This window comes from Phragmites australis, chromosome 11 (genome assembly GCF_958298935.1).
Source record: "Phragmites australis chromosome 11, lpPhrAust1.1, whole genome shotgun sequence".
Lineage (NCBI taxonomy): Eukaryota > Viridiplantae > Streptophyta > Magnoliopsida > Poales > Poaceae > Phragmites > Phragmites australis.
In genome coordinates this window covers 27,819,811-27,837,825 of record NC_084931.1, presented here as the reverse complement: position 1 = coordinate 27,837,825, position 18,015 = coordinate 27,819,811, and the positions used below count along the sequence as shown (strand labels likewise).

At 44.6% G+C, this 18,015-nt stretch overlaps 1 protein-coding gene and 1 non-coding gene across 2 annotated transcripts; both read left to right on the top strand.

Moving 5' to 3' along the window:
• Positions 1 to 10,358: 10,358 nt before the first annotated feature.
• TRNAG-UCC (transfer RNA glycine (anticodon UCC)) lies at positions 10,359 to 10,430 on the top strand. Its single transcript has one exon. It is a non-coding gene; the product is annotated as a tRNA-Gly (tRNA).
• A 619-nt stretch (positions 10,431 to 11,049) lies between these two features.
• On the top strand, positions 11,050 to 12,312 carry LOC133885650 (uncharacterized protein At5g39865-like). The gene has a single exon (XM_062325383.1). The coding sequence runs from the start codon at positions 11,192 to 11,194 to the stop codon at positions 11,948 to 11,950; it is 759 nt and encodes a 252-aa protein (XP_062181367.1). The 5' UTR covers positions 11,050 to 11,191; the 3' UTR covers positions 11,951 to 12,312.
• The last annotated feature ends 5,703 nt before the right edge of the window (positions 12,313 to 18,015 follow it).

Here is an 18,015-nt window from a genome sequence, read left to right as displayed (position 1 = left end):
CATGATAGCAGCCTCTTCGATTTCTAACTCGAGCAGGATTTGTCACCCCTCTAGAACATGGATAAGCATGCGAAAGTTCCTTTCAAAATTAAATAAAAGCAAGTTGCTCACTAGACCTGATTTGATAGGGCATCTATATGAAAAATCTCATAGGACTCCTTCAGTGTTCACTGTTAGAATTATTGGTATCATCCATGTAATAATTTATAATAAATTTAAAAGGTATATATTATAGAAAGGCAGTCCATATTGAGCACATCATCTATTATTACCATATTACTAATGGAGGTAGAGATAGAGATTTTCTCCCCCATATACATGTAAAGATCACATCTCATTGGGTATACATATAATATAAACTGCTAATTAAGAGCAGCACTGAAATTGGGAACGCTCTAATTACATGAGTTTATATAAGAGTTAGAGTTTTATTTTTTGTCTCTCAGTTGTGCTATCGTTGTAGTCTATTCCATCCTAGCGTTGGCGTGCACCGACGAACAGGAGAGCAAGTCTCCGAAACCCTCGCTCTTTAGATCTTGCACCGAGAGAGAGCGAATAAGGTTTTTGTAAAGCGCTTTCCAAAAACACTAGCATCATCATTAACACGTAGCATTTGGAAAGCGCTTTCCTAGTCACTTGAGCGTTACCCATTGTCATCGTCAACAAATGCGGCGCGTCATCAGCAGGATCGATCGTGCCATTAACACAGTGCAACCAGCATCTTCAGCAACCTCCACAACGCAGGACTAGTACGTAAAAACCATGTTACTCGTACTTTATTTCCTACGATTATTAATTTTGAGTATAATAGATCTAGTCATATGTTGTGCTTTTGTACACATATCTAGATTGTGCTCTGATGATATGATCATATCAGTTTAACAGTTTCTGCTTATAAATTATAAATAATAAAATTAAACCCAAATGTGCCTTTTTCTAACAATCCAAAAACCTTATTATAGGCACTTAGGTTTATCAGTGGCTGGTTTCATTGATGCACTGAGGCCAGACGAGTTTTCTAGTGTGCACTCTAAGAGATGGCAAGTCGAGGTCACTCTATGGCTGACGGCTATGAATGTCTACTGGGTGGCTAATGACAAGTCGAAAGGAATCCTTATTGTTGAGCGGGAAAAGGCATTCATGGATGCTAATACACTCTTTGTAGGATGCATTTTTAGCGTTCTTGATGATCGTCTTTGTGATGTGTACATGCACATATAAAAGCGCGAAGGAGTTGTGGGATACACTGAATGCTAAATTTTGTACATCAGATGCAAAAAATAAACTGTATATCATGACTACAAGATGGTTGAAAATCGCTCTATAGTTGAGCAGGCTCATGAGGTTCAGTGCATCATGAAGGAACTTGAACTCCTCAAGATCAATGTACCCGACAAGTTTGTTTTGGAGGCATCGTTGTCAAGTTACCTCCTTCGTGGAGAAACGTTGTCACTGTTTTAAAGCATAAGAGACAAGAGATTACTATTGAGAGTTTGATCGCGTCTCTTGATGTTGAGGAGAAAGCTCGGGCTAAGGATGTGAGTCTAAAAGGAGGCGAGGGACAGACTAGCGCCAATATGGTGTAAAAGCCCTTCCACAATAAGAACAAAGGGAAAGGTAATAAACCAAATAAAGCTATCACCTTTAAAAAAAAGAAGATGAACACAACAAAACTTCCTTGCTTTGTGTGCGGTGAGATTGAACATTTCGCCAAAGATTGTCTGGACCGCGAGGGAAGAAAGGCTCCACAAAAGCAGAACTCAAAGATTGCCAATGCGGTGACCATTGACAAAGCTGTAAATGGAACTGCAGGGTATAAAAATTTATCTTCAGTGTTTTCAGTATTTCAGTCTACTAATTGGTGGATTGATACAGGGGCTAATGTTTATGTGTGTGCTGATATCTCAATGTTCTCTTCTTATCAGGTTGTCTATGATTCTTCCGTCCTAATGGAGAATGGGTCACATGCTTATGTTCATGGTGTTGGCACAGTAGATCTGAAGTTTACTTCGGAAAAGATCGTGCAGCTGAGGAACGTGCAGCATGTCCCTACAATGAATAAGAATCTAGTTAGTGGCTTCCTTCTTTGTAGAGACGGGTTTAAGATGGTGTTAGAGTCCAATAAAGTAGTAGTGTCAAAGCACGGATAATTTATTGGTAAAGTCTATAAATGAGGAGGCTTGTTCCGTTTTTCTCTTTCTGATTTCAGCAATAAGTCTATAAACCATATTTGTAGCAATGTTAATGATGATGCTAGTATTTGGCATTCGCGGTTATGTCATTTGAATTTTAGTTCTATGACTTGACTTTCCAGCATTATTTTAATTCCAAATTTTTTTCATGGTCAAAGGTTCTAAGTACTATAGTTGTGTGCAATCAAAATAATCTCGTAAGCCCCACAAGACAGCTGATGAGAGAAATTTGGTACATCTAGAACTCATTCATTCAGATCTGTGTGAAATGAATGGTGTGTTGATGAAAGGTGAAAAAAGATATTTCATGACTTTGATTGATGATTTGACTAGATATTGCTATGTTTATTTGTTGAAAATGAAAGATGAGGTTATAGATCACTTTAAAATCTATAAGGATGAAGTTGAGAATCAACTAGAGAGAAAGATCAAAAGAATTAGGTTGGATCATGGTGAAGATTATTTCTCTAATGATTTTGACTTATTCTATGGGAAATATGTGATTATTCATGAGAGGACGCCTCTCTATTCACCCCAATCAAACGGGATTACCGAAAGGAAGAACCGCACATTGACTAACTTGGTTAATACCATACTAGATACTCAGAATTATCTAAGTCATGGTGGGGGAGGTCCTGTTGACATTACGTCATGTCTTGAATAGAGTTGCTCTCAAAGATAAGAAGAAAACCCTATTTGAAGAATGAGAAGTGAGAAAGCCATCAGTTTCTTAGTTGCGAACCTGAGGATGCTTGGTGAAAGTCAATGTACCAATAACTAAAAAACGCAACCTTGGACATAAAATAGTGGATTGTGTCTTTCTGGGATATACTCATCAAAGCATTGCTTATAGGTTTTTAGTGGTTAAATATGAGGTACTTGACGTGTAGGTCGATCTCTTGAGTTTATTGAACAAACACATAAATAAGATCCTGAGGAGGATAAAAGTGATGCTCCTAAGAGGAGTAAGAGACAAAGGAATGTAAAGTCTTTTGGTGATAATTTCATTGTATACCTTGTGGATGATACTTCTAGGTCTATTTCAGAAGCGTTTGCATCTCCAGATGCAGACTACTAGAATGAGGTTGTTCGGAGCGAAATGGATTCCATTCTCGCAAATGGGACTTGGGAGGTCACTATTGGTGGATGAACACCGCAAGCGGGGATCCTGAGGGACCCCCTTTGAGATTCGGCCGGGGGGCTGATTCTGGATCTACCTCATACGTGGATTTAATGCGAATATGTGAGATGTAGGCGGGACGGATGATCGTCTGCTAGTAGGAGTAAATGCACAAGGAATTTTTAGACAGGTTTGGGCCGCACGGAGCGTAATACCCTACTCCTGTGTGTATGATATGCTATTAATGCTCTTGAAATATCTTTTTCTGGATCTCTTGTGTTACAAAGTTTTTTGTCTAAGTCTAGAGCTTTGGTCTTGCTTCGAGCTTGGTGAACCTCTGCCTACCTTCTTCGACTTCTATTAGTCGTCTTGCTCTTCTAAGTTCGCTCTGGAATGCACCCATCCCTTTTATCCTGTCGGGGGAAGCTCAGCGTGCCCAGAACGGGGGCACGAGTTCCCATGAGCCATAAATGGAAAGCAACCGTCATGAGGCTACAGTTTGATGTTACAGGGGGTTGAAAATGCGCCTTCGGCCGGTCCTGTTGCCCATCTTTAGCAGATGCAGGGGGGCCCACTGGGCAGCCACCGAACTACCCCGCATGCCCTCTCGGTCAGAGCAGATCTGACACAGCAGGGGGCAGGCGATATGCCTCGAGCCCAGTAATGATATGTCCAAGCCGTTTCCCTTATGGGCCCCGCAGGGTGACATGCGAAGGGACCCATCACATTAAATGTCCCCACGCCTTCCTATCAGGAGGTGGCAGGGCCTACGACAGGCGTGGGGGGAGTGGTTGGAAATGATAGGCCACGCTCCCTCTTAAATGCAGCATCGGGCCTCTCACCAACTGACATCTCACCGTTGAGCCCTTGTGGGGTCCACCGGCAAGGGGCTTCTCAGGTCCTCGGGGAACTCTGGGTACTCAGGGACCAACTGTTCTTAGCCCCGAGCGCCTTCTCCCGCATTTGTCTTTCCTCGGGTCCTCGGGGAACTATGGGTACTCGGGGACCACTGTTCATGGCCCCGAGCACCCCTTCCAGAACTGGCTCTTCTTGGGTCCTTGGGGAACTACGGGTACTCGGGGACCACTGTTCATGGCTCCGTGTACCCCTCTAGGAATTGCCTCTTCTCGGATCGTCGGGAACTCTGGGTACTCGGGAACCACTGTTCATGGCCCCGAGCACCCCTCCCGGAACTGGATCTTCTCGGTCCTCGGGGAGATGGTCTCCGAGAGATGGCGCCATGTGTCATTCTGCTGTCCTGGCCTCGGGATTCGGGGACCCCTGGTTCCCATGTCATCGACAGTCACAGAACGACTATATGGTTGCAAACAAGCATAGGCCCGACGGTACTATTAAAAAGTACAAGGCTCGGCTTGTGACCAAGGGTTATACCCAAAAGGAAGATGAAGACATCTTTGACACTTATTTATCTGTTGCGAGATTGACTACTATCTGAGTGCTACTTTCCTTGGTTACCTCACGTGGTCTCATCGTTCATCAGATGTATGTTAAGATAACTTTCCTTAATAGAGAGTTGGATGAAGAAATTTATATAGAACGTCATGATGAGTTTGTAGTAGAAGGTCAAAAAGGCATGGTATGTAAGTTGTTGAAGTCCTTATATGGCCTTAAATAAGCTCCTAAACAATGGTATGAGAAGTTCGATAGAACTTTAATATCCGCAGGTTTTTCGATCAATGAGGCAAATAAATATGTGTACTATAGACATGGTATGGGTGATGGAGTTATATTGTGTTTGTATGTTGATGATATACTGATATTTGGGACAAACCTTAACATGGTTAATGAGGTCAAGTCTTTCTTATCTCAAAGCTTTGATATGAAAGATATAGATGAGGCTGATGTAATATTAAACATCAAGTTAATCAAAAGAGAGAATGAGTTTACTCTCACACAATCTCATTATGTTGAGAAGGTCTTGAGCCGCTTTGGCTATCAGGACAACAAGCCTTCTCTAATACCTTATGATTTTAGTGTGATACTTTGAAAGAATAAGAAAAGTGGCAGAAACTAACTGAGATATTCTCAGATTATTGGATCACTCATGTACCTAGCTATTGCTACAAGGCCTAACATTTCATTTGCTGTGAGCAAATTAAGTCGATTTACTTCTAACCCGGCTGATGAATATTGGCATGCAATTGAGCGAGTCATTCGCTATTTGCTTGGTACTATGAGTTATGGTCTTCACTATTTTGGGTACCCATATATACTGGAGGGTTATAGTGATTCAAATTGGATATCTGATGCTGATAAGATTTACGTCACAAGTGGATATGTATTCACTCTAGGTGGTACTGCTGTGTCATGGAGGTCTTGCAAACAGACCATCTTGACGAGGTCAAAGCAGAACTCACTACATTAGACACACCCACTGTTGAGACATAATGGTTGCGTGAGTTGTTGATGAACTTACCTGTTGTTGAAAAACTGGTACCGGCTATCCTTATGAACTGTGATAATCAGACGATTATTATCAAAGTAAACAGTTCTAAGAATAATGACAAGTCCTCAAGGCGCGTAAAGAGACGATTGAAGTCTATCAGGAAATTGAGAAACTTTGGAGTGATAATCTTGGATTAGATCCAAACAGCTAAGAACCAGGCAGATCTCTTTACAAAGGGACTATCACGGAGTGTGATAGATAATGCATCAAAGAAAATGAGTATAAGACCCATATAAGTTATACTATAGTGATAACCCAACCTATGTGATCGGAGATCCTGTGAATTAGGACCTGGTAAGAACAAGCTATTGATCTAACTAGAGGGGAATACCTTTGTTGTTTGATCCACTCGAGTGAAGATGCAATATTCTCAGAGATCTGTAAGGCAGGTTAGCTATTGTACTTTCAGTATAATAGATTTAGTCATATATTGTACTTTCGTACACATATATAGATTATACTCTAATGATATGATCATATCAATTTATCAATTTTTACTCATAAATTATTTATAAATTAAATTAAATCTAAATATGCCTTATTTTCGAACATTCACATGCATAACACTAAATTGTTACCCAGTAGCAGGTTTTCTGAAGGGCCTATACAACAACAAATCCTTAGATGTACGTGTATGTATTGTAGCATGCGACATGCATATGCGCATAGACTGTTTCTATGAGGGCCCTTGCTCATGTACGTTGTACCTCAGGTGACCCTATGTAACTTAACTCGTTAAAACTGAATGGCTTTACTCTGGAAGTTGAAAGTGCATCAAGCTGATAGCTACAAAGATTATGTTTAGCAGAGCTTTACATCTATATAAAATTTAGAATTTATAGAATAAAATAAATAATTCAAATATCTATATTAGCTTAGAATAAGAACAAAATATCTAAATTAAAGACTCTCAATCTACTCACAATTTTAGCTTTAAAAAAATTTCTAGTAGTTCTGTCTGTTCATGAGATTGTTACTACTCGTTGGCAAGCAAAGGTCTAGGTCATCCATCCCCCTTCGCACAGTGCGCATCTTTTGCACAGCTCTTCTGTGAGACAAAGACGGATCCTGAACCCAACTACTAAAGCACGCAGAGTGCGTGTCGCCCAATGGTCGGTCAGACCTGGGCGCAGAGCCGCTGGAGCCGGATGGACGCTGGCGGGCCACCCAGCCATGGGCCTGGCGACCCAGCTCGAGCCCAGCGAAACCACAGCCCGGAGCACATCCTCGTCTGGTTGCGTGGCAGGGCGGGCCAGCGAGCAGCAGACCACGTCGTGCGATCGACCAAACCTCTACCAGACCAGAACGAGCTATAAATCATAAATCTGACGGCTGATGACTGCTACGACTGTAAGGCAGCAGTAGATCAGGGCCAAGGCCCAGGGGCATGAACTGCTAGTATTAATCAAGCTATTTTGTTACGTCTAGTCACGGAGGCTGCTTAGCTGCCTAGATTCCCGATGCAGCTCTGTGTTTTGTCGGTGCCACTGTAGACACAGTGAATTCGATCTCGTCCTTGACATGAAAGGCAGGCAAGACATTATCTCGTTACACAGACATGGGCACAGTGATGCCGTGATGGGACCCTGGGTTACTGTTCTTATGTTGCTCGGGCAGCCAATCAAATAAATAACGACAGCTCCAACGAATAAGACCTAAGCTAGTCTCAATCACAATTGCGACGGCACATTGAGCACAAACAAGATGCAACCACCTCGGTTGCCATACTGTAGGAGCCCTTTTCATCGTCAGCTAGCTAGCTGATCGATTCACCTGTTATGCCGTTGGAGCGCAGGCATTGTGACGGATCATGTCATGGGGCCTCCTGGAAAGAGCATCGATCATTGCATCTTAGCGTCGTTAGCCTGACCGAGGGGTCGTTTGTTTCCAATACATATAGTGGAAAACAGCTTTTAAAAATTGAAGTGAAAACAACTAAACAGCTTCTAAGATTCAGATTCTACAGTCTGCTTTCTAGATTATCACAATCCTATAATCCGATGAAAAACAGTTTTTCTCAGCTTTTGCTTGGTAAAAAAAGATCAAAATATCCATCAAGATTTGATAGTACCCATCAATATCATTACAATCTCACATCGAACCATTTTTTCCTCGTCTCTCCTCGACTCGTCATAATCTCCCCGTCGATGGTGGACTTGGCCTGTGCAACCCGCAGTCGCCTCTCCACTGGCCCGTTGTCACTAGTCACCGTCGAGCGCCCTCATCCACCATCCGCCCATCGCCCTTGACCAACCTCCGCCGAGGCCATCCCCCTTTCGTTGCCCCCGTCCACCGTCTGTCCGAGCGCCATCATTCACGAGCTTGCCGCCCCCCATCCATCCTCCGTCGAGCACCCTCATCCCCGAGCTTGTCGTCCCTATCCGTTGCCCCCATCTGCCGAGCACGCCGCCTCGAGTGGCAGTTGAGCGCGTCGAGGAGCTCGGCGCCCCCGTCCGTCCTCCGCTTGTGACCTATCCGTGCCCGACGAGGCCCCGAGCTCGTCGTCCCTTAGCGTCATGCCCCACTTGAGTGGCGGAGCGGCCTCCTCTTCCGCTCTGTGAGCCGTACGGTCACACACACCCCCTCCCTCTCTCTCTCTCTCACTACTGAGTGGGCCCCATCTGATCTCCAACCCTCTAACAATCCAAGTAGCCAAATAACTTATAGCTTTTGATCTTTTAGTTTTTTACAATCTACAATCTAAAAACTATTTTTTTTATAATCCAAAATTAAAACAAACAGACCTCAAATTGCAGAAAAATCCCATGACCAACGAATGAGCTCAAATAACAAAGAATCTAGGACATAGACTGCTAATACTTCCACTACTCGAATTAAGTGTGAGTCTAGCAACACACCTAGATTTAGGTTGAGCGATGATCCAAATTAACACACCTCTAGTAACCACTCATAATCTACACTTCATTCTGAAATGATCACACTGAAGAGCCATTTGGGATGATTAGGAGTAAAATAATCATTTTTGACGGTACGCCTTCTACTCCAACCAGTTATTGATGATGACCATAGTTTACGCTTGCATTGGAGCTTTTATGAGCTGCACAGAGCCGTGCCATTGCGCCATGCATAATGCCCAACAACAGCCATGTCCCTAGGTAGTCGTACGTACTAGTAGATCACAATTAACCCTCCGCTGCAAGTTCGGCTTTCTCCGTCGCGCATCACGCGCGCAGGACGCATGCCGGCGAGGCACTCGCACGGGACCCGGCCGGAACGCTGCGTTCGTCGGCACGTACGGCAGCGTTTTTCGGGTGATCGGACTGCATGCATTGGCGCTGCACCGCTTGTTCGTGCAGACACGCTCGCGTGGCATGCGTACGTTACCTCGTCGTGCATGTTCTTCCCCAGCCTTTCAGTTGAGCGTACGTTGGAGTCAGTGCGGTGGTGTCTGTACTCTCGGTAGCATGTCAGATCTGCGCGGTAGGACTTGCGCAAGCTACCTTAATCAGTCAGTCTGTTAGTGGAGTGGTCACAGACTCAAAGCTTCTCGCAGGTCAGTAACTCCGTTCGATCACCGGTCGATCATTGAGGTGACTTGAACAAGTACTAGTGTCGCAATGTGCAGTGACCAGTTTCGATCCAGACGACAGCAAAGTTGCTCCTTGTAGCTAGTTTTTGAAAGACTGAGACTGAGTCTTCACAAGTAAAAGTGTTGCAACTTGCTCTATAATGACATTACCGACGCTGATCGCCACTACTTTTCAGAGATCCAGATTGTATACAGGCTGATATATAGGCACGGCTTAGCGCGTGAGTTCCCAGGTCACATCGCTCAACTTGACAAGAAACCTCTCAAACAACTGGTAAAAGTCCATTTCATGGGATATCCTTTGGCACTCACGATCTGCTAAAAGCAGAAGTCTTTTGTCCAACCTTGTATTCAAAACATTTTAACTGGAGCTGGAAGATTGTATATCAGTAGTATATCATTTTCGGTCAGTTGGAATAGGACTGGTGTGCACTGGATCCAGTAGTATGCATCGGCTAAATGATTTGGACAACAAAATCTCAACGAATCTATTCTTCAGACCTTCGTGTTTATGCACCCACGCGGTTTTCAGCAGAAATCCCTGAAGCTTGTCATTGTCAGACTGTTTGCCGACGAGCTCGCTGGAGTCAGGTGATGCTAAGCGGACTATGCAATTGGAGTCACATTGCAGCTAGCCCTGAATGCTGGCACAATCACCAACCGGCAACAGCTTTGCTTTGACGAGCAACGGCACAAGGCATCCAGGCAGGCCCCGTGAATGAATGAATGAATAAATGAATGAATGATGGGCAAACCAGACATGGCAATACTTGATACCGGTAGGAAGGTCACATTAACGGCAGCTGTAGGGGATTCCCTGCATTCGAGTGCGTGAGAGCTACAGCGCAAAGTACAGAAAAGCAGCAGAGGGGAATTTGAGGTGTTGGCAGGTTTCTTTTTCCGAACAGTGAAAAGGTTACATATTCCCAAAGCTGCGTGCTTTCGCGCTGTTTGCTTTTGATTCGGCATCTATGGAAAGGAGATCAAATAAAGTTTGATTATAGATAATTAACCGAGTCAAACAAATAAGCGTTTGTAGTCCAACGGTTAGGATAATTGCCTTCCAAGCAATAGACCCGGGTTCGACTCCCGGCAGACGCATTTTTTTTTCTTATTTTTCTCTCTCTTACCAATAGTGAAACGCACACAATAATTAGCCCGGTCCGTTTCAAAGTAACGCCCTCCAAGCGCGCTAGATAGGCTTGTAGTTATGTGCAAATAATGAGGGCCGAGAAGAAAGCAAATGGGCCTCAGCACTTTCTAGTAAATGGGCCTAACCGAGCAAAGACCTCTGTTCAGGCCTTTGTTCGAGGTCAGCTGACACTTCCTCTTTTTTTTCTTTTTCAAGAAGCCAATCAGCATTTGTTGAATTTGTTCTTCTTCTTTGTTTAATGGAAGAATCAATTGGGAGTATTTTATTGGATGCTTCAAGAAGTTCAACCTGTGCATATAAACAGGAAGATGATACTAAATAGCAAAAACCATGCACTTCACGACTGTACAAGTACAAAAAGGATCCGTAGATGAACAATCTCACAGAATACGTGAAATTTAGCTATTAGCTCTTTCGCTATCTCTGTCTCTAAATTTTGGGCTGCATCCATGTTGGAATCCTGGATAGGCCGAGCTTGGGTTTGGGTGGAAAATTGGAAACGACTACCACTCCATTGGACAGCAAGTTAGCAACTGTTCCAATGGGCTGGGGCCGAAGCAAAGCTCGTTCCAACGCATAAAACCCACGCCGCGAGCCGCGAGGCCAGCCGAAGCAAGCACAAAGCGAAGCGAACCCGGTACACTATTCCCCTTCGTCTCCCCGTCGCCCGCCCGCCTCACCCCCGAATCGCACCGCACCCATCTCCCTCATGTGGCCGTCCTGGGTGAAGACGCGCAGTTCGTCCTCCTCGGCGGCTGTATCCACCTCCACTTCCACCGACCTCGTCCCCGCTGTCGCTGCGTCCCCGCGCCTCTCCTTCACCTCCCCGTCCCTCAAGGACCTCCAGTCCCTGCTCAAACCGGACTCCGCCCACGCCGCCGCGCCGTCCTCCCCGTCGCCTCGCGTCTTCCACCGCATCCGCGTCGCCGCCTCCGCGCTCCGGGTCCTCCGCACGCTCCAGCAGCCCTCGGTCCCATCCCGCCCCGCCGCGGAGCTCCCATCTGGGACCGGGCGCGTGGTGCTGTACTTCACCTCCCTCCGCGTCGTCCGCGGCACCTACGAGGACTGCCGCGCCGTGCGGGCCATCCTGCGGGGGCTCCGCGCGGCCGTCGACGAGCGGGACCTCTCCATGGACCCCGGCTTTCCCCCGGAGCTCGCCTCGCTCCTGCCCCACCGCCGCCGTGTGACGCTCCCCCAGGTCTTCGTCGGCGGCCGCCACCTCGGCGGCGCCGAGGAGGTCCGCCGCCTCCACGAGTCCGGCGAGCTCCGCCGCATCGTCGCCCCCGCTCCGCCCTCCGCCTCTCTCAACTGCACCCGCTGCGGCGGCGAGCGCTACGTGCTCTGCGGCGCCTGCGATGGGAGCCACAAGCGGTACAGCCTCAAGGGCGGCGGCGGGTTCCGCGCCTGCGCCGACTGCAACGAGAACGGCCTTGTCCGGTGCCCTGGCTGCTGCGTCCCCGCCGCCTGATCCAGATCCAAGATCCAATTGGTCCTGGTTCCCCTCTAATAACTCAACTCTTTAGTAGTACTAGCACTCTGTACCGCACTCGCCATCAGACTTGATTAGGAGATCATTTGTGTCGCCACTAGTACTGTACTGTAGTCATTACTCGTGATTAGCGAAGTGGTCCAAATCAGTTACTGAGATCGGGAGCTGGGGCTCTGGAGTTATTTAGATTTCCTCCAACCTTGGATTAGAGCATACTAGGAGCGTCAGGAGTTGAACCAGATCACAATTCGTAGCTCTGGTTCATGTCTCTGTATGTACATTTCAAGTCTCATCTGTTAGACTGTTATCAAGGCACGCGCTCCTTGCCTCCCCTGCAGTCAGATCGTCGCCATTGCTTCTTGTGCCTGTTGCTTGTGGTCCATGGTCAAATGCTTTCCGCGTGGATCATACAGCAGCGTGTTGCGAACACAGCACGGTACGCGTGCAGCGTGTTGCGTAGTCGCGGCGTGAAGAGGAGCCGTCGTCCGGCATTCCTCTTCCTCTGATTGCTCCTGCTCGTTTCGCTGTCGTCCTGGACCTGGAGCATCGCGCGCGTAGGACAGGTCATACGGACGGGAGATGATGCCGACTGGTGTTCACCTCACGAGGCCCCCGGCCTGTGCGATCTGCAACTGCTGGTGTCGGCCAATCATGTGATGCTCATGCCGGGCGCGAGGTCAGACCAATCGGTAAATTTAACAGCGCGCACATGGTGGGTGTTCCGTGCCATCCGCGTCTTGGTACCGTGCGTGCCCGCCACGCAGTCCGCAGGGCACGGTGGTGTGTTGGTGCAGAGGGCGAGTTCATCATTGAGGCGAGATGGCAACGGGATATTCCCCGCGGCCGCGTCCCCAAATGGAGGAACCCGCCCCCCCCCCCCCCACCATCTCCATCCCCACCCTCGGGTCCCCATGGGTCTCGTCGGGTCCTTATCTCCAATAGCAATCAACATATTGATATTCATAATAACAATAAATCAATATATTTTTATCTAAACAATAATTTTAAAGATTAAAATATATACAAATTGATTTATGAAATTGTTAAAAGAGGTTGACATATAATATAAGATCATGCCAACTTATATTATGTATCACTTTTTTTTTAGTATTTACTTATAGACTCACTCGTGGTACTCTTTTCTTAGGGCTCCATGCGGGGAACAGGGTAGATGAACGTCCCCACCCCCCCGCTCTATCTATCGGGGGACATTTTCTCTCGTTAAGAGCTTCATGAGGTGAAAAAAATCCTCATCTCTGTCCCCACTAATAAAGAAATTTTCCGGCGACAAACGGGGAATGGGTAATTGCCATCCCTATCAGTGACCATGACCGGTGGCTAGTGTGACCAATCCTCCGCTTTTCACTTTTCTCATTCGTGCTGTCTGTGGTTGATCTGATCCCATCGTGCCGTGGGCCGTGGCCCTGGACACGGTTAAAAATTAGCGCATTGCGGGCGCAAGCACTCGCAGAGAGGCAACGGGTACGGGAACGCATGGTTGCAGCGTCCGTCGAAGTGCAGGCACTGCAACAGATACCAGGAACAACTAATCCTAACTGGGAGGCATGTAAGTGTCACGTGAAGGACGCAGGCAGCGATCACTTGTTACCATCCGTGTTCTCTGTGGTTGATCCCGTTTTGTCGTGGCTTTGCACACGTTTGACATCCCAGCAGTAAAATCCCCAAAGCCAACCATACCAAAATTTTACGATCTACAAGCGAACTGTCAGCGACGCTGGACAGGAGGCACAAGACACAGAGGAGAAGCTGCTCACGGAGGCCGGGCCCAGGAGATCGAGTCTCCGGCCCAAACAGAACCCACGCACATCAGGCCCATGTTGGGTCCAGCAGTGACTGCGGGCTCAGCCCATGTAATAGAAACAAATTTTGGCTTGAACTCAAACTAAACTCTATTTTGATGATCAAAATTTGATATTATCTTGATTTTGACCTCTAACCAAATTTTAGCTCGACTGAGCTGGGCACCAAACCAAATACACTCTGAACCTTCTCTTAATACAATTCCTCCTTCCGCCCTCCTAAACCCAAATTCTTGCCGTGTTCTTCTTCCTGTTGTTCGTCGGATTCCACTTAATGCACCTCACACAAACTATGCGTTTATTTTGACTGAACGAGGCGTACATTTGCAAGGATGTTGTATGAACTATTCCGGGATTAAGACAATTCCAAAAAAGAGATCCAAACAGGTTCAGAAATTAAATTGCATCTGCTCAATTCAACTTGTAACTAAACAACAGAATTGAAATTATAGTTCAATTTTAGTTCCTTAGAAAATGAAATTCCTAATCAAATTATAAAAAACCAATTTAATTATAGAAACAAACAAAGCCTAAGGGTTGCTGAACGCAGCATGACTTACATGCGGATGGCACTTGTCCAAGATGCGTCGCTCAATCATGGCTCGCCGTGTGAACCGTATCGGTTCTGTCGCCGACTCGACACATCGCCTCTTCGTCTTGGTCGATAGCCCAGTACACAGGTCAGCCACAATCGAGATTCCGGCTGTCTACAACACGAGCATCACGCCTCTCCGCCCGGCATCTTGGCGGTGATTGATTGCCCGTATAAATTTATCATAGTTCGTTGAATACCTATAATCTTAAAAAAAAAAAATTAATTATTCATATATATTGTTTCAGTTTGTTCTGATGCCTATAAATATATGCTCTCAATCTGATCAGGCGGATGCAGTTCATTTATTAGTGTTACAAAATTATCTTTATATAAGCAACTAATTAAAGTCTCAGCTCTTACATCCACTCTTACGACATCAAATTGAATCAACCAAACAGAAACTTAATTCAATTTGTTCAGATAGATACAAGGAATCAAACATTTTTCAACAAATATGACTCTGTTCAGTTTACTTCCCCTCAGCATATGTATACGGTCCGTACGGATAACACATACGAGCAACCAATCACATCCCTCTCGCCGCCTCAATGCCCTTTCTGCGTGCCAGCAATCCACCAATGGTTGCCTGCATGGGGGCAACTTAGCTTGGTGGATGCGTATAAGCTCTCTCTTTGGTGGATGCGTATAAGCTCAGAGAGAAATACGTTTGGTTACTCGTATGTACTGTTCTAATCTGACACGACATATGCAAATGTATGCCTACGGCCTGATCCGGTGGATACGTATAAGCTCAGAGAGAGTCTACATCTGCTCATACAGGCAGACCCACTTGTTAGTACATAAAATTATTTTCTCGCAAACAATCAATCACAGTCTTAACTTTTATATTTGCTCATATGGCCTCGGATTCGATCAACGAAACAAAAACCTAACTCAGCCTGTCTAGACAGATACAACTAATCAAACATTCTTCTTTTTAATAAATATAACTCCATTCAACCTATTTTCTCTCAATATAACTATAAGAACAGAACAAAACTCATACGGACAACGATCATACCCCAAGCTGCCATGCACGGCCATCAAAGGGCATGCCATCTTTGTCGCAACAGGTTTATTTTTTTTGAAAGATGCAACATGTTTCTTTCACGTATCCTTCCCAAGCTCTTTTCTCTAGTTCAAATTCCTGACCCATCTACGTGGATTACGATTTACGTCATGATTGAGCCGTCCAAACAAGGCTTAAAGATAAGATACACTTGTTGGAGGAAAATATGTGGAAACTTCATAATGGAATCCTCTTTCTAATAGCTGGAGGATATGCAGTGAATTTTCAAATACTCCGAAATGACTGCTTGACATAATGATAAGTGACTTCATCTACGCGCAACTTACAAATCGTTTTTGTTTGGCTGAAAAATCACATCTGTGGCCTCTCTGTCTGTATCTTGATTTGGTTGTAATATAAACCGGGGTTGATCCCCTTTCATCTAAAACAGAAAAGCGTGATGTATTGGCTGGCACACAAAACTACAAAAGCATATGTGAAAATCGCAGAAGTATCATGACACCAAAGGATGTTGCATGGTTGATGAACTTATAACATTTACCTTGCTTTGCAGTGTGCACACTGCATTCTGTCAGTCGAAACATAGATGCAAATTTGAAATTCCTTAAGCTATACTCGAACAACTGTTTATTTTGCCTGAGGCAACGCATAGGACATACATGCTGGCCACAGATTGAGATCTTCTGATTTCATGTTGCCGTCACTAACGTGTAGAACTGAGCTCACGTGTTAGTAATAACATCACCGACGTCATGAGGGATCACTATCCGCTGGCCACTACTAGTATTGCCCGTTTCTCCCACACACGGTTCTTGAATTAATCGGAAGGAATTGTTGCTTCGGGGGGGGGGGGGAGTTGAGGCGCAGGCACTCGCTCTACAGTACACTACAGCATTTTGCCGTTAGGATACTGTTCATCATATCATATTTTATTGTTCTCCCGTGACTTCACACCCCTACTGTCAGATGTGAAACTGTGACCCATACATCCACTTCACTATTCCTTTGCAGAAGGCTTTCATGGTTAGTATTCTTGTTCCTTTCACATGTGCTTCTACGATTTTTTATATCCCTAGATTCTTTTTGTGGGGTCTAGGATTGAAGTATATTTTGTTTATTTTTATGTGGGACTAAATCCTGACATGAAAAAAATATTAGTTTAGGGATATATGCTAATAGCATTTGTATTGTCTAAACAATCTCTTAAAAAAAAGTTCAGTTGAACAAAATCGCTAGTGGCACTCTGCATAAGAACCAGATGGTCATGATAGTTCCTAACATGTATAATGCTTTAGTAACCTACATATAAAAAATATACAAGTTTTCTCACCCTAATGGAAATGGATGATTACATATGACTAATAAAATATATTGTAGAAATCTATAGTAAAAAGGTTGAGTTGGACTATGTTTTTGCATTCCTTGATTTTGCTGAGACATGTAGAAATCTGTAGCAAATGGTTGAATTGGCATTTGTTGTTGCAGTTCTTGATTTTGTTGGGATACTGACATATATATAACCAAGGATGGGTGCATTGAAGCACCAATAGCAGTATAGTACTCTGATGCATGTATGAAGTTTTGGTTATTCGGAATCTCCAAATGACCCTAAATAGGGGGGGGGGGGGATATTAGGAATATGATTGATGGAAAAAATCTCTAAATTAAATGCTTTAGGATCATATACCATTGCTGTTGCATGTGTCTGTGGTGGTGGTTGTGCCACATCACAATCATTCTTCATCTTTTTCCTTCTTCGTGATGATTTCTCTAAACCAGCAATAGGTCTCGCTGACCCACGGATTTCCTTATCCTTGAGTTTGATCCCCCTTGGCTTATTAGTCTTCTCTTCTTCTTTTTTTGAACTTGTGACATTTGTAGGTGCAGAGGTTAAATTATAACAAGAGTAGTTATTAAACTATTAATTATATAGTAGTGTGAAAATAAACCTTGTGGAGTAGATGAAGCGCCTAAGTCCAGATCAGACCTAATTTTTCAGCTCTTCTCAATGTCTTCAGCTAATTTCATGGCACACTTAGTGGATATAGAAAATGTTTCATTGGATTCAGCAGCTCGAGCAGCTATTCGAACGAACATTTTGCTTAATGTGTAGTAGCGATTTGATAGATTTATTTTAGGATCATCATGCATTTTAGGATTGCTACTTATATGTAAGACTTTAGCATCAATTGTCCATCTCTTAAATATATATTATTCAAGAATTCTTTTGATGTTATTGATGTCGAGTACTTTCAATGCATGAGAACATAGAATACCGACAAATTCAAATTTCTTGCAGCTGCATTTGACTTTTGATTCCATTGGAGAGAATTTGGCAATATGTTTGTAATGCTTACCATGAGCTTTTATTATGTACATCTTTTCCTTGCCATCATCACCACAACAGAATAGGTCACAATTTAAAGTCTGCAATACTTGTTCCTGAAATAACTTAAACACTTTTGCTGCTTGACTTAATATTGTAAATTCTACCTTTGGCTTCGGTTTATTTTGTGTTGCTCTGAAGTCATACCTGACCTCTTCACATCTTTTATCTCCCACCAACCTATCAAAGTGCTCAAAGAAAGTAAGCATGTCA